The sequence below is a fragment of the Pseudorasbora parva genome, chromosome 25 (assembly GCF_024679245.1).
Source record: "Pseudorasbora parva isolate DD20220531a chromosome 25, ASM2467924v1, whole genome shotgun sequence".
NCBI classification, from domain to species: Eukaryota; Metazoa; Chordata; class Actinopteri; order Cypriniformes; family Gobionidae; genus Pseudorasbora; species Pseudorasbora parva.
In genome coordinates this window covers 22,681,235-22,698,045 of record NC_090196.1, presented here as the reverse complement: position 1 = coordinate 22,698,045, position 16,811 = coordinate 22,681,235, and the positions used below count along the sequence as shown (strand labels likewise).

At 38.1% G+C, this 16,811-nt stretch overlaps 1 protein-coding gene across 3 annotated transcripts in view; it reads left to right on the top strand.

Moving 5' to 3' along the window:
* shank2b (SH3 and multiple ankyrin repeat domains 2b) overlaps positions 1–16,811 on the top strand; it is a 128,924-nt gene that overhangs the window by 49,809 nt on the left and 62,304 nt on the right. For 2 of the 3 annotated variants that reach the window (XM_067436154.1, XM_067436153.1), the window contains exons 10-11: positions 2,003–2,069; positions 14,735–15,086. In XM_067436154.1, coding sequence (XP_067292255.1) covers positions 2,003–2,069; positions 14,735–15,086 — 419 coding nt within the window. Of the gene's footprint in view, positions 1–2,002; positions 2,070–11,297; positions 11,590–14,734; positions 15,087–16,811 lie in introns of those variants that run through there. The other variant, XM_067436155.1, reaches the window with a different exon arrangement.

The following is a 16,811-nucleotide window of genomic DNA, read 5'->3' as shown; positions in this document are numbered from 1 at the left end:
AGGTTACATTAAGCTTTGCAGGGAATAGTTCACTAAGAAATCTTTTTTCCCCCTCAAAACCCACATGACCTTTTTATGGTCAAACACACAAGGAGGCAGAATGTTCATGCTGTATTTGTTGCATTACTGATGTTAAAAAGTTTGTAGTTATATTTGGCATAATTATTATTCTTATATGGTAACAGTTTAGGGTCTAATTCTCACGTAACTAGTTGCATATTACAAGAATATTGGCTGTTTAGCAGTACTTGTAGAGCACATATTAATGCTTTATTCTAATCTAATTCTAAACATAACTATCTTACTAACTATTAATAAGCAGTAATTTGGTGTTTAGTGAGGCAAAAGTTGTAGTTGATAGTTAGTTAATAGTGAGAATTGGACACTAAAGCAAGGCCATAACCACTTGGTGGGAGGGGGAGGGGTGTATATGTGTGGGAAAGGGAGGTATTGGTCTTATTGTTTTTTTTTTTTTAAAGGAATTAAAGGTGCACTATGTAGGTATTTTGCAGTAAAATATCTAAAAACCACAAGGCTAGCATTATATATTTTGTTCATACGAGTTCTTACAAAATCCTAAATGTTTCCAACTATTTGTAAATTGTGAGAGAATTTTAACCAAGGAACCGGGACGTCCGAGAGAGCCGCCTGTCAAATGCGTCATATCTGCATTACCCTCAGTTTCCGGTTTTATTTTGCAGAAATGCTTTACTCTTACTGCAGTGTGCTACAAATGTCAGAGCAGCCGCTGAGCTAACACACAGAGTAACGTCATAACATAATTTTAAACACACTTAAATGTATCTAATATGATAATCAGAGCTGTGTTACCTCATACTCATGACCGGAAAAGCGGAAATTGCGCCGGCGACTGTGTCCCGTCATAATAAAAGTCCCGCTGCTCGTGAGCTGTGTGTTCGGCTACAATCGCTCCAGCGGCCTTGCTCAGCTCTTCAACACTCGGCCCTGCTCTGCTTCATACTACAGTAATGTTAATAATCACATCCATGAACATGATTTCTGCCCGAGTCCTACTTTCCACCGGCTGTGAGGTGAAGACCACATGTCACAAGATTCTGAGCTCACACTTAGCGTCATCATACTACACCTTTGTTTTGAATAGGCGCCTTCTAGCGGATGGAAAAATGACATAGTGCAGTTTTAAATGATTAAAAGGGATTTAAGGAAATACAGAAAAAAACATGAGAACGGTAGATGTTAAAGTTCTATTATGAAGTAAACTATTTGGAAAAAAAAAATTTTTTTTAAATATGCACATATTCACTCTTTCCGTCTGCCTAATATGTGAAAATGCTCAATGTTTCTTGTCACATCAAAAATTAAGTTTACATTAATTTAAATAATGTAATTTTTCAATTAAAAATGGCGAAATTTTAGTTTAGCTACTTTTGCGATACACTCTTTCACTGCTATAATTCAAGTGTCGTTTTGGAATTTTGTAGTAAACCCCGCCACCTTTGTTTTGATTGGCCATCTCACTCATTCTGACAGTGAAGAGCGCTGTTAGACCGCTGAAAAAGACAGAGCTAAAAATGTAACATTTTACTTTTGTAATCCTAGCAACAAACAGAGTGGTGTGTAATGGAGTACCACAGAGCAGCATTAACAATATCAAATATTGGGGGGACAATTGGGCAATTTCTAATTATTGAAGGGGAAATGTTTATAGTGGTTACAGCCCTGATCTAAAGTGTGACTATTATTATTATTTTGACTAAAATAATACTTTCATTCACAAAAAATGATAATCTGCATCTAGCTGTTATGTGACAGTGGCCTTATTTTAGATTCAGTTAGTCTGACTGCAGGTTTGCAGACACTTTCATGTTGTTTGTTTTGTACTTGTGCTACCAGTAAATCGTTTTTTTGTTTGTTTTTGTTTTATTCAGCCTCAGCCAAAAAAAGAAAAGAAAAATGGATAGAAAAATTTTGATGAAGCCAGTGAATGAGTCTAATATTCTATATGTGTGTTTTTTCAAAGGTGGCAATAATTGCTGGAAATTTCGAGCTTGCAGAGTTCATAAAGAATCACAAAGAAGCTGATATTGGTAAGTTGGATTACTGCATCTTTCTTAATCTTTATGAAAACCACCTTGTGACCTGATACATTTTTTTCATGAATACGAGAAACATTTCTTAGATACACATGCAATGTAAAAGGGACATATATCAAAAGAAATCTCTATCAGTGTTAATCCGTTTTTTCCCTAACCAGTTGGTAGGGAAATTGGTAATAAGCAACTAAATTTTATGATAATGTGTGCATACTGACTTCCAATTTGAATTTTTGAGTACTGACCTTCAGTACAACCAGAGGCATTAACACGCGCCCAGTTTTGTTTGGAATGCGTCTCAAACCCCCTCCTGAAGTGGTTTAAGAGACCAGATTTAAATCCGTTTTGAAGCCCATTTACACCTGGTCTTTTTACGATTAGATGGCTATCTGATCAGAGAAAATGCAAAAAGTGACCAGGTGTAAACAGGCCCTTTGAATGCTTAACTTTCTGTCAGTGTAAGCCAAATGGCAATAAAAGTTAATAGAATAAATATAGACTTTATACAAATGAAAGAGGAATTATGTTTGATAAATATAAATACAGTGCGTCCTTGCACTGTAGATGTTTTATTTCAGTGTGATTGTGTTGTCATGCAGCGTTTTAGCTTTTAGGGATAGTTCACCTAAAAATGAAAATTGTCATTAATTACTCACCCTCATTTTGTTCCAAACCCGTAAGACTTGCTTTCATCTTCGAAACACAAATAAAGATCTATATGATGAAATCGGAGAGCTTTCTGACCCTCCATTGGCAGCTACGCAACTACCACTGAGACGCTTCAAAAAGTCTATAAAGAGATCTTAAAACGAATCCATATAAACTGAGCGGTTTAATCCAAATTTTGCAGAAGAAATGTGACATGATCTTCAACTCATACATCTGTTATGGTAAATGAGGTTCATTCTTGTGTTACGCAGCACGTTTGAGCTTCAGCAAGAACCAATGAGGTTCATTCTTGTGTTACGCAGCACGTTTGAGCTTCAGCAAGAACCAATGAGGTTCATTCTTGGGGTACGCTGCACGTTTGAGCTTCAGCAAGAACCAATGAGGTTCATTCTTGTGTTACGCAGCACGTTTGAGCTTCAGCAAGAACCAATGAGGTTCATTCTTGTGTTACGCAGCACGTTTGAGCTTCAGCAAGAACCAATGAGGTTCATTCTTGTGTTACGCAGCACGTTTGAGCTTCAGCAAGAACCAATGAGGTTCATTCTTGGGGTACGCTGCACGTTTGAGCTTCAGCAAGAACCAATGAGGTTCATTCTTGTGTTATGCAGCACGTTTGAGCTTCAGCAAGAACCAATGAGGTTCATTCTTGTGTTACGCAGCACGTTTGAGCTTCAGCAAGAACCAATGAGGTTCATTCTTGGGGTACGCTGCACGTTTGAGCTTCAGCAAGAACCAATGAGGTTCATTCTTGTGTTATGCAGCAGGTTTGAGCTTCAGCAAGAACCAATGAGGTTCATTCTTGTGTTATGCAGCAGGTTTGAGCTTCAGCAAGAACCAATGAGGTTCATTCTTGGGGTACGCTGCACGTTTGAGCTTCAGCAAGATCCAATGAGGTTCATTCTTGTTACGCAGCACATTTGAGCTTCAGCAAGAACCAATGAGTTTCCTTCTCATGTGTTACGCAGCACGTTTGAGCTTCAGCAAGAACCAATGAGGTTCATTCTTGTTACGCAGCACATTTGAGCTTCAGCGAGAACCAATGAGGTTCATTCTCATGTGTTACGCAGCACGATTGAGCTTCAGCATTAAACAATGAGGTTTTTTCTCATGTTATGCAGCACGTTTAAGCCTCAAGCAGGTTCAGTTGAACTTCTATGTTTGCTAATCAGTGTTTAAATGTGAATAAAAGCCTTATTTAAATCTGTTCATCATATGAAGCGATCGAGTCTCTTCAAAAGATTTTGACTAAATTGCTCAGTTCATATGGATTGGTTTTATGGATCTCTTTATGAACTTTTTGAAGCATTAGTGTTAATTGCATAGCTGTCTATGAAAGTACAGCAAGCTCTCGTATTTCATCAAAAAGATCTGCATTTGTGTTCCGAAGATGAACGAAACCCTTACAGGTTTGGAACGACATTAGAGTAAGTAATTAATGAACTAACTCTTTAAATTAGGATGGATAAATTACACGTCACTGTTAGGCCAGAGTTATGAACACCTCTAAAGTCTTGACTAAACTGAAAATGAGCATGACCAAATAATTTAATTAATTTAAAAGGCTATTCCTCTGCAAAATGTCCAGGAGAGTATCATACTTATTAAGGTGTATATGATTCAGGCAGCCAGCTGATGCTGCAGGTGCAAAAGTTGTACTATGTGCTAAAGGCTAACATAAGCTAAAATGGGCTTCCTCTATTGTTGCTAGTGAGATAACAGACGTCATCTCCAGCGGCTCCCATAATTATGCAGTGTTATAATGCTGTGTCTCAGCAATTTGTGACTCTAGGGTTTCTGAAGTGGTTTACTTTAACTTATAATTGTGCATCTGAACCTTTATTTAACACAGAATGTCTCTTTTATTGTTTATGGCGTCATTCAAAGTAATTTTTTATTATGTATATATAATTGTGTGTAAGGTCTTACTGTATATAGTAAAGAAAAAAGTAATGATTATGCATATTCGGCAGAATATTTTGGACTTAAACAGATGACAAATGATTGTTTTTTTACCTCGCACGGCACTCACTGCTCCCACAGCTCTAACACGTGTAGCAGATGTCAGTATTAATTTACCAAAAGTAAAATGCATCCGTATATTTTTCTGACACTCTCAGCCACACTCTGAGGAATTCAGTGATTGAACGCGCTCGTTTCAATTAACGGACCGCATAATCATCTGCCTCATTAAAGGCAGGGAAGGCACAACAGATTTAATTAATCATTAGACACCATTAAACGAAAGGATTTGGTTAAAATGAAGTCTGCTCTGGGTAAATCAGATTTTGAAGGACTTCACACGCCACAGATATGTCCGTGTACAATGTAGAGTGGAGATGACATGACATAAATAACTAATTTACATATTAATTATTCATAACGGGCCTTTTGCATGTACATTTTCTCCTGAATTCCACATATGATATGTGATTCATGTGCATTATACATGTTTATAATGTTAATATTTTTTTATAAATTATGATATTAGTGATATACGTTTGCCTCTGAAGGTTGTGTGCACAGGCGGTGCACCCTATAGATGGCTTCATGCGCCGAACCCAAGCATGCATCTAGAGAGAGCGTTACTCAGTGGGGCTGACCTACATAAGCTACAGACCTTACAGGAAGAGGAGAATCATCTATACACACACACACACAGGCACTTGCACGCCAGTAGGATTTCTACTATTTCCTGTACTGAATTTAGGCCATTATCAAGTCCAACGTTTTTTTTTTCTGATCAGAATTGTCACGTTCAAGTTTTTTGTCACATTTGTCCTGGTTTTTCCAACCCGCAATGCTAATCTTCGTCTCACCGACGTGCCGTCAAATTGTTAACCTGCTTATTGAATGACATTGAGTGACTTTGATTGCTTTGTCAGTTCATTTTCCCTCTATATTGATGTAAAATAGAAATGTGGGATAATGATTCTGGGACTTCACTCAAATATAAAAAAGGTTATTTTATTCGTGACAATGGTTCAGTGAAGAACCTTTAACATTCACAGAAACTTTCCATTGCACAAAAGTTTCTATATAGTGGAAAAAGTTTATTAAAAGATTATTAAAAAGTTCTTTACACTCAGGCCATATTTACACCTGGTATTAAAGGGTTAGTTCGCCAAAAGATTTAATTGATATCATTAATGACTCACCCTAATGTCGTTCCACACCCGTAAGACCTCAGTTTAAGATATTTTATATTTAGTCCGAGAGCGTATGGAAGTGTATGCACACTATACTGTTCATGTCGGCAGATTGATTCATGATTCGGATCGCCAGTGTCACGTGATTTCAGCAGTTTGGCAGTTTGATACGCGATCCGAATCATTAATAAATCAATACGCTGAGGTCTTACGGGTGTGGAACGACATTAGGGTGGGTCATTAATGACATACATTTCATTTTTGGGTGAACTAACACTTTAAGATGCATTTTCGTCGATTGGATCAAAAGTAGACACATATCCATTTAAACTTGATGTATCAATCTTTCTCTTTTGTCCAATTTTGACCACTTCTGTCTTGATTTATTCGAGGGGTCTTATCTACGAGTGGGTAAATGTATGTTTTTTTCCCCAGCTCTTTCGATCTAATGGAAATTTACATATGAATGCGCTTGGAGACGATGGAAAACATACGCAGAGTAGCAGCTTTCTTTTCTGCTCTGATAGCCGCAAGACCACGGCAAACGCTTTGAGTGTGTGTTAGAAATCAGGAATGGTGAGAGAACATTGTGCTTGTTTTGATTTTCGTCTTCAAAACAAACTTGGGTCGCCAGCTGACAAAGTTTAAATCCTATCTTGCTACCGCGCTTCCTGTAATTTTTATGCATTAGGTCAGTAGGTGGTCTTTCGTGGCTGTTCAAACACATTTGACCACATGAGCGTTTGCACTACGAAAGCAAGCCAGTCGAAAGTGGACAAGCTCAAAAAGTTTTAGATCCCCTTTACATCTGTGTTTAGCGTAGTCCATTTGTGATCCGAGCGACCAAAACACATCTTAACTCTTTCAAACACGGAAACACGCTTCCCTGCCAAACTTTCTGGCTATCTGTGTTTTCACTGTTATAAGGTAGGGGGCGCTTTTACGCATCTTCTGAAAGAGTACTGAATCTCCTGATCAAACACAGGTGAAGAAGCAGAAACGAGCGATATCAAAACGGCCAAATGTTATTGAATGAAATGCCCACCCAGGATGAGCTATAGTTCTGTGAAGCTTTGGGAGTGTTGATGGACATGATCAGCTTCAACAAAAATTCTCAAAGTGTAGTTTTTTTCATAAAAACGTACCCATATTCAAGTGTTGATTTAAAAAAAAAAAAAAGACATGAAGCAAGAATCAAACGTTTTTTTGGTTTGTTTGTCTGTTTAAAAGCAGTGGCTTTTTCTTTTAATGTATTGCATTTTCAGATATTCATACAACAAAATACTCTGGGGCAATTACATTTTTTGTGGAAAATGATCAAAAAACGCTGGCCGTGGCTGACAACTATATATTTTAAAAAAAATTCTGGCGGGGAAAGAGTTAATACCAGGTTTAAACAGGGCCTAAGAAAAAAAAAAGTTCTTTTGAGAACTGTTCACTGGTTCTTTGGGGATCCCGGAATGGATCTTATGGCATTGCTGTGAAAACCTCCTTTTGGAACCTTTTATTTTTAATAGTGTAGCTATTCGGGGAATAGCACTGACCTGAAGTGTAGATGTAGCATTATGCATCTTCTTTGCTACAGCTGTCAGGTTTTCCTTATACCTCTGGGTAACAGCTCTGACATAAACACAGAGATTCCATCAGCGGAATATGGGAATCAGCAGGCTTCCGGATGTTTCAATCTGAGGCGAAAGGAACCTTTGACGGAATGAACTGGCTGGCCAGCTGTGTGCTGATATGGTTTTTATAAGCTTTTGATTGAACAATCTTCAATAGTTGCACAGTTTGTCGTTGTGTCTAATGCGTCACTCAGGGAGGAAACGGGAACGGCTTGTTATTTTTATGCGCATAGTAGCAGGGGATCCGGTAATTACGTGTCACATGCTAGACCACAGCAGAGGGCCCAGTGTTGGAGCTTTGATCTTCACAAATTCAAACCAGTGGGGTGGGCTTTGCATTCCCGAAATCCACCAAAATCCATTGGGTTTTGTTTGTTTATGTGCCGGCCACCATGCCTATATGTTTAAAACGAGCTCTGTAGTTATGTATGTAAATGTACATCCCATTTAATGCCACCCGGTGGTTGCCATGGTTCCCGAATCCACAATAATTGGCTTAAGGGATGTGAGTTTGCCTTGTGCGCACTTGTCGCGGTTGAGAAGCCAAGGAGGTCTTGGAGCCTGGCTTATTATCGACTTACTTGGTAAAGCATTTGAAATGGTGCAGATTTCAAAGAGCACTCAAATATTGTGTGAATTATGGGAAGATATGCATGCATGCGTGCACACATGCAAACGTACACACACGCAGGCTCATATTGCATTACGCCAGTCTGTATTAGATAGCGGGGCCGCTGGGAAATATAATACACCATCTTGAGTTTTAATCATGGTTTATAAACAAGACCAAATTCAAAGCATGACAGAGTGATGGATTTCAGTTCACCACCCAAGTTCAGACCTGCGCCAGCTTCGATCAAATAGGTTGAGCTCTTTAGTTTGAGGTACACTTTCAAGTGGAATTTAATGACTATTGATTTAATGAGACTGTATACCAGCTGCGCTGGCCGGCCCCTCGGAGGCCCGGCGGAATTGTTTGTTACGTATAAAGAGTCCTTAATTGGGTGAAAATGTCTATTCATCTTTAGCTTAGCTCTGGACGTTTGGAGGATTTAGAAATTGCTGACACGCATGAAATGATGTTTTCTTTATCAGGAAAGATTAATCAAAGCTACTGAAGCAAGGGCGATCGGCACTTTTCCTGGGTTTGTTAATGGAGTGAACAAAGAGAAGAAGAATGAGAGGAAGGCAAAAAGAAAGAGGAGGCCGTCCGCAGAGAATTGCGTTGGGTTATTTTAAAGGGGAGCTTGTTTTATTTTGAATCATGGCCATATCACAACTGCTCCTTGAAAGCACATTTACAGCTCCCCCTGGGAACCAGTTTCCAACGATTTTGCTTTGTTATTACTTGTGTGAGTTGAGTTAGATATAAGAAGCTGTCAGTTTTGTCATTTTGTTGGCTCATTAGAGCACAGAGATGGAATTTAGATTTCTAATGAAGCACAAACGATGTTGGATTTACTGTTCCACTCTGTCCATTCCTGCTGTATACAAGTCGTCTAATAAGCAGTGTACTTTGGGAGATGTGGATCCAAAAGTCTGGGACCATATTGAACATTTTGAATTTGATTTCAATTTAAATCTGGAAATAAAAATCATCTCCTGGTTTCTAGTTTTTTAGTACTTGAGACCAGTCTTGAGATCACTTTTTGAAGCTGTTGGTCTTGTCTCTGTCTCGACCACATTTATACTCGGTCTCTGGATTTAGTTTCAAGACCGGCCAAGACCACAACTGCTGGGTTATTACTAAATTAATGGAGCATTGTCTTGTTTAATTATTAACACCATTAATGTGATTGAATGTAAAACGTATTGCTTCAGATGCAATCAATAACTTATTTCTACTTTGATTTGCTTATTGTTTCGTTCAGAAATGAGAGATTGTGTCAAAAATTATACCAAAATAATATATATAATTTCAAACGGTTATGAATCAGATCTTTATGAATTTTAGGAGTGCTGGTCTGGTCTTGTCTTGGTCTCAACCCCTCAAAGTCTGGGTCTCAACAAACATTGGTCTTGTTCTCAACTTTTTTTTTGGAATCGGTGGTCTTGACTACAACACTGCTGGTTTCACAGACAAGGCTCAAGCCTAGTCCCAGACTAAAATGCATGTTTGTGCTGTTTTAATGAAAAAGAAACTTGCCATTGTTTTTTTGTCTCAAGATGCACACAAGTAATGTGTTTTTTTCTAAGGCGTGTATATAAAAGACACTTAAATGTCCTAATTAAACTAAGGCCTAATCCTGGTTCAATCTAAGCATTGACTGTGAAACCAGGCCTAAAACTTATGAGGTAAAATGACAATTCTGCATTTTAAGTCAGTAATCAGATTTAATTGTCATTATTTAATTAACTTTTTAATTATTTAAATTTTTTTTATTATTATTTCTTCTTTTTGTTGCAATAATAAAAAATAAAAAAAGTTATTAAATTATGTAAACAATAAGTTAGTAATAGTTAGTCTTAAACAGTAAGAAATGGCCTTTTTGAGTGATATTCTTTGGAAATGTACTAAATGACAGTGATTATCTCTAGATCCGATATTGAAAAATTGGTTATCGATTATGTACAAAAGTTTGATTATCAGTAGCAAATATCTGTAAAACGGTGTTATATATATATATATATATATATATATATATATATATATATATATATATATATATATATATATATATATATATATATATATATATATATATATATATATATATATATATATATAATATATATGTTCAGTTTTGAGTTTTTAATTTTAGTGTTTAGTCATTTTGTTTTCATTTTTTGTTTTTAATTTAAGTACTTCAACTTTTTCTCATTTTCTTTTAAGTTTTAATATTTTTTTATTATTTATTTTATTTTATATTTGTTTCAGTTACCGAAAAAAACACGTTTTGTACACGTACATGTCAGCTTGACTGCTCTCATTAAACCAAATGTTAAAGTTCACGTTTATTTTTAAATTCAACTTGTCACGTCATGTATATCCTCTGTTTTATCAGAATGTAATGCAAAATATAAGGATAGTGGTTTCAGACTTTGGGATCTCACTGTATGTATCAACTCCATATCCATCTAAATGCTGATGACATCATACCCTGACACAGATTTTAATATGCAAGAATTCCTTCCTCAAAGATCTTTTTTCATCTCATTCCAGAAAATGGGAGGGGAGGGGGGATAAAAAGAGAGAGAGAGCGAGAGAGGCAATTGTGAATTTCTAGTGTGAAAGGAAGGACGGCCCACATACATGGGTAACGGGAGAATTCACAACCCGACAACTTGCACTGACTAATTTAGACATCCATCCCTGGGTTGCTTAGCAACACTCGGGGGCTTGATTCCCATACAGCTGTTTTGGTTAAAATCCCTAATCAATAAAATCTTCTCGTTGCCGCAAGTTGATTCAAACGTCTTGATTGCGCCGTTCGGTGGGCGGTCGCCAGCAATTTTTAAAAACACTTCTTGATGGTACTGCGCGCCACTGATGGGCTGAACTTGAAGGATTTGGGCAATCGTGTTTATCTCAGTACTTTGTCTCATAATGGTGGTGTTTTGAATCAAATTATCCCAGCATGGTCCTGTCAACCAGCTGATTCAACAACACACTCCAATCAGTCTTCTGCCTTGTCTACCTAGAGGAATTCAGATGGAGGGAGGCATCAGCTGATAGTACAGTGAATGATTCGGTGAGGGGAAAGAGCGTTGAGGAGAGAGAACGGGGGGCGGGACGAAGCGGAAAGAAACGGAGCCCGAGTGAGAGAGTTAGTGTGCACGTATGTGTGGCAGCGAGAGAGAGAGAGTACCGAGCGGAGAAACGTGCGAGGCTTGTGCGCTCTGCCGTTTCCTCTCGCAGTCACAGACGGCATCATGTGGAGCGGGCACTGTCACCACAGTGCTTGCCTTCTCCGTAACCCTCTCCGTTGTGCTTCAGTGACCGAGGAACCCCAGTCCAGGAGAACCTGACCTTCTGTTTCGAAGTTCCTCAAGGCGAAACGGACATTTCAAGGGAGTTATTGAGCAATAAACTAAGAGGAGATATGAAGTCTTTACTGAATGCCTTCAAGAAAGAAGGTAAGAGGTGATCTTTTGGGGGGGAGGGGTCTCCTGACCTTTGGTGACTGTTTGTTCCATGGGATTCATGCTCAAAAGGTGTTCATACTTTTTTTTAGGTGAGGAAAAAGAGTGTTTGAACTCTATTATATATTATGACAGATTACAAAAATGAAACAAAAGTTGAGGCCAAGAGTGTATTAGTCTGAGATGAAAAGAACATCAGTCGTTTCAGTCTTCAAGGAACTCAATCAACTTCATGCTGTGAAATCTCACGGATTTGCCTTCCTGAAGAGTTGTTTAACTTGTTTGTTATACCTTTCCTACAGTTTTGTTTAGTGGAATTGTTACATTTTATAATTAGAATGCTGCGGTTGGAATGTTGCCACTCTGATTTCACTCGTTTGAAGGAAATGACTGTATCACCAGCTTTCCAAAACCAGCGTGTTCCGGCAGCCAATGTGCTCGTGATGTCATCGGCTTCAGTTGGTGCCAGAAAAACCCTGCTTGTTGTGCTCTGTGGGGCTGCCCATATAAACCATCTAGTTCCTTCTTGTGGCTTTATCAATGCTGGTTTCTTTTTATTGGCAGGTTTTATATGGCATCACCTGCCACATCAGCGGGGGGCTGGGTGGATTTCTTCACGGCTTGTGGGGGTTGGGTTCGAACATTAGTGCCGTAATAATCCCCCTACAGTAGCCTTTTAAATAATGAACGGGAGCATATGTACCTCTGAGACCGTTGTTCACGAACATCATCCAATGAAAGCTTTCCATGACAGCAAAAGTGATCTAATGCTCCAAGTTGCCATTACGTCAGCACATTAACGAACAGGAGATATTGTGTGTTTAGCGGCGTAATTCTCCTCTATGCTTCTCCTGGGTTCTTTTTCTGAATATATTTATAGCATTTGTCTCACCCAGCCAGTGATATCTAGTTCATGCGTGAACTGTGTCTTTCAGCGGCCCGGTGTTTCTGAGAAACAAGCTGCTTTGGAAAAACATCTTCCTGGACCACCTTTAATATGGCAGCGGATAAATAAATATACGCATTCATAATGCATACAGAGCAAACAGAGAACTCAGGGGAATATCCTAGACCCGAGAAGGGGGGTGTTGTAGAGATGAGGCTTCATCCGGCCCTGAAATTTGTGTATATCACCTTGGAACCACAGAAGTTGGCTGCTGTGGGTGTATGTCTCTGGAGATTTTGTGCTCAGCATATTCTTGTTGTTCAAGAAACCAAAAACATGTTTACTCTATTAAAGGAACATTAAGCTGTAACTTTGATTTCCACAAGAAATGTTTTTGACTCATCTCTCAGTTTGAAAAAGAGACCCAAACAGTAAAGCTTTTACAAAGTCAATGGGGCGAAGAAGTAAAAGTTGTAGCTGATGTGTGTAGTTTTTGCACCATTAGCAACACCAAACTGAGTTGCAAAAAATAATGTTTTAAACGCACTGTGTTCAAAGTTGTGAGAAGACTTACAAATAGCTTAGTTATGGTTGTCTATGCATATTATGATAAATTACACTACTGTTCAAAAGTTTGAAGTCAGTATAAAAAAAAAAAAAAGTATAAAATAAGGATGTATTACATTTATTACTGTATTAACAATAAAGATAAGAAATTGTTACTAAAGATTTGTACTTCAAGTAAATGTTCTTTTGAAGTTTCTATTCATAAATTGACCCAAAAATGTATAATAATTTCCAGAATATTATTAAGTAGCACAAAAGTTTTCTTGATCATCAAATCAGCATATTAAAATATTTTCTGATACCAAAAATTTATATATCTGTTTACATGGTGCAAACTTAGAGAGGACTACATTAGTATAAATGAAATTCTATAATTTAAATAATAATAAAATCCATTGACCTAGAAAAGTAAGCCTGCCTCAACATTACTGAATATATCAGTATTATTGTCTCTAATGCTTCAGTTGGCAGATATGAATTTTGTGTGTTTTTGTTTAGTTTACAGTTAAATGTTTACAGCATTATTAACCCTGATTAATGTTATAATCAAGTTAAAATCAGTTTTAAAAAACTTTTTTTAAAAACGTGTCTGGAGACCTTGTGTTTTTTTCCCCATTCCACTTTCAAAGCAAAAACGCTGAAAAAACGAAAAACTATGAGCCGCATGACTGTCATGTTTGCGTGCCTCGCTGACGGGACCAAACTTCCCCCGTACATACCATTCTACTGTTCATGAAATTAAGTAGGCTACGTGGTTTTCACTATGAGGTCGATAGCCTAATTGTTATATAATTCAGATGGGCTACAGGTTATTTTTATGGTATGCCAAAAAGTGTTTATTTTAAAATATGATTGTTAGTACATTTTACAAGTATTTACCATACTTTTTCAGTACAAACATTTTTATATGCAAAATATGTAAATAAAAGCATTTTCGGTATCAAAAAGCCTTTTTCCAAGTAATTGAAAAAATTTAATTATGTGCAATTGTTAACTTCATTTTTTCAATTACGCATGAGGGTTTCCTCACCTTTTTTAAGTTAAGTCAACTGATCAACTGATCAGTCAACTGATTTTTTAATATTTTTCCTAATACAGCTAGTAATGTTATTTTATGCAACTTGAAATTTTAAAAGTATTAATGAAATGAACCCTTATTAATAAATACTGGGAAAGTATTGTTTATTGATTGTTCGTGTTAGCTGTTGCATTAATTGAAAGTTAACGTATTGCACCTTTATTGTAAAGTGTAAACAATTTATTAAGCACACTTAATCAGGAGTATTACTGTAACTAGAATTCAACCATGTTTTTAGTTGCGCAATAATGGCTTGATTTGAGTTCTGACAGCCCGCATAATAAATTGAACGGCAACAAATGTATTCATTATTCAGTGAATGTGCATCAAACTGGGTGATTGTGAACTTGATGAGCAAACTTTTGAGGTCCTTTAACATGATAAAGTTCTTCATATGAGTAAGAAGCCGAAGCGCAGTCTAGCAGCCTGTACTTGAACACTCGTTACAGTGCTCTAATTATTGCCACTTTCAATGGAATGAAGGACATCTAAAAAAGCTGAACTACTTTGATGTCGGCAGAGTACTTGAAAGTCCACTTCACACTTTAAGTAAACAGTTGTTATTTCTTTTTATTTAATCACTCTCTTTCTTTCTGTCTGTCTCCCAGTGCCTTTCCGGGAGGCACCGGCAGGCACGGGTCGGAGCAGGCCGCTGCAGCAAACGCCGCCGCAGCACCAGGGTAGGAGCACACTTGCCGCCCCACGCGTGCTGCTCCGCTCCAACAGCGACAACAACCTGAACGTCAACAAGCTACCGCTGGACCGCTCTCGCTCGCCTTCTCCTGTCGCCTCCCCCCTGCGCAGCCTCTTGCCCCGCCACCCCCAGCAGATGCAGAACAGCCCCAATGGCACGGTGAAGACCATGGCTCGGGGGGGACGCTCTGCCCGAAGCCGTTCCCCTTCCCTGGGCCGACTGGGGGAGGGAGACACCCGGAGACAGACCCCGCAGCGCCACAGCAGGTCAGTGGCCATTTCAAAAAGGAGCAATAGGACTGATTTTATGAGGACAACTATCAAACTGATCATGTCTGACCGTGTGTCCACATTTGTGTGGGTCCCTCATGTCCAGGCTAGAGTGTGTCCCTTTCTGTGAGGACAAAGTTGTTTTTAACTATTGCCACCAGAGGCCCTATTTATGGCAAATCTGTGTTTTTTGTGGCCGTGTTTGAATGCAAATAGGTCAAGTGTTGGGAATTGCTGTATGGGAAGTAGACTGGACTGCAGAGATGCCCTCTGTCTGACTTTTCATAAAATAGACTTTTTGGAGTCTTTAGGATATCAGATCAGTATGTAAGGGTGTGTTCACACTAGGGGTGTCCCCGACTATGGATTTACACATTTGAATCGGAATTGTCGAATCTTTCTATGGTCGACTGATAGTTGAATCGTCTATTTGTGTGTTAAAAGGCTGGGAGGGGCACGACACTAGTCAGCAGGATGGTAAAACTATTTTTCTTTTTCTTTACACACTGCATACAGCAACAACTTTTAATAAAGTGACCAAAACTGGGTGAACTGTAGCACAGGGTGAAATCAGTATGTACATTGACGATTTGAGGGAAATATAATATAAATTTAATATAAAACCTTGAAGTGGCGCGGCAGGATTTGAAACAACTTCCTGAGGCACCGAATGCTCCAGCCGGTGTGTGTACACTCATTGAAAACAATGTGTTCAAATTTTAAAGGCGCGGCGCGGCGTGGCTCCGCATATCGATGCATGGAATCGTCGACTATTCGGGGTCACCCCTAGTTCACACACAACATGTTTGGTTTCTATTTTAAACGGACCATCGTGCGATTGCTCTGTTAGAGCGTTCCTTTTGAATAAGTGTGAACGCCATTCAAACCCTGTTGTTCTGTAAGTTCCGACACAAAATGGATATAATAAAAGCCGACCTATCAGGTTGTGAACATATCCCTGTACCTTAGGTTCAGTATCTTTACGTTCGGTGTTAAAATGGCAAGCTGAACGCTAAGCGGACCAGGACATTTTTCTTTTTGTTCCGGAACAAAAGAACCAGGCGGACCCGAACTACAAGTGTGAACACATTCTAAGTTTGTTTCTGTTGTAGAGAGGGGGAAAAAAGTTAATTGCAACTTTCTTTCTCACAATTGTGAGTTTATATATTGTAATCCTGAAGGGCTTTTTTCTGCCATTGAATGAAATATTAAAAAAGGGAATTGCGACACTTTGTCTCACAATGGAAAAGTTTAAATTGTGAGATAGTATTTATTTATTTTTTTACTTTATGGCACATCTCCAATTAGACCTAAAACATATTTTACGTTATTACCTCAAGACATGGTTAGGGCCTTGCATAAGATGCACTATTGTGTGAATTGTCTATCAAAAAGCAAATAAAAGGGCTTTACCTAGTCTCCCAATTCAAGTACGACTTAATTTCTTGTGTGAAATTAAAAAATCTCAGTGCTACAAAGGGAGGGAAAAATAAATAGAGCAATTATGAACTGAGTTAAAATCAACACAAAAATGTAAACACAAAGCAATTTAAACATTGAAAGACTTTCTAAACAGTTATGTTTTAGTCCCGTTTTAAAAGCATCAGTCGTTTGTGTATAGACCATACACATTTTTCAAAATACCATCTTTTCTGTTATGAATGAAAAAGAAACTCATACAGGTCTCAAATTAGATGATGGTGAGCAAATTATGGCACAATT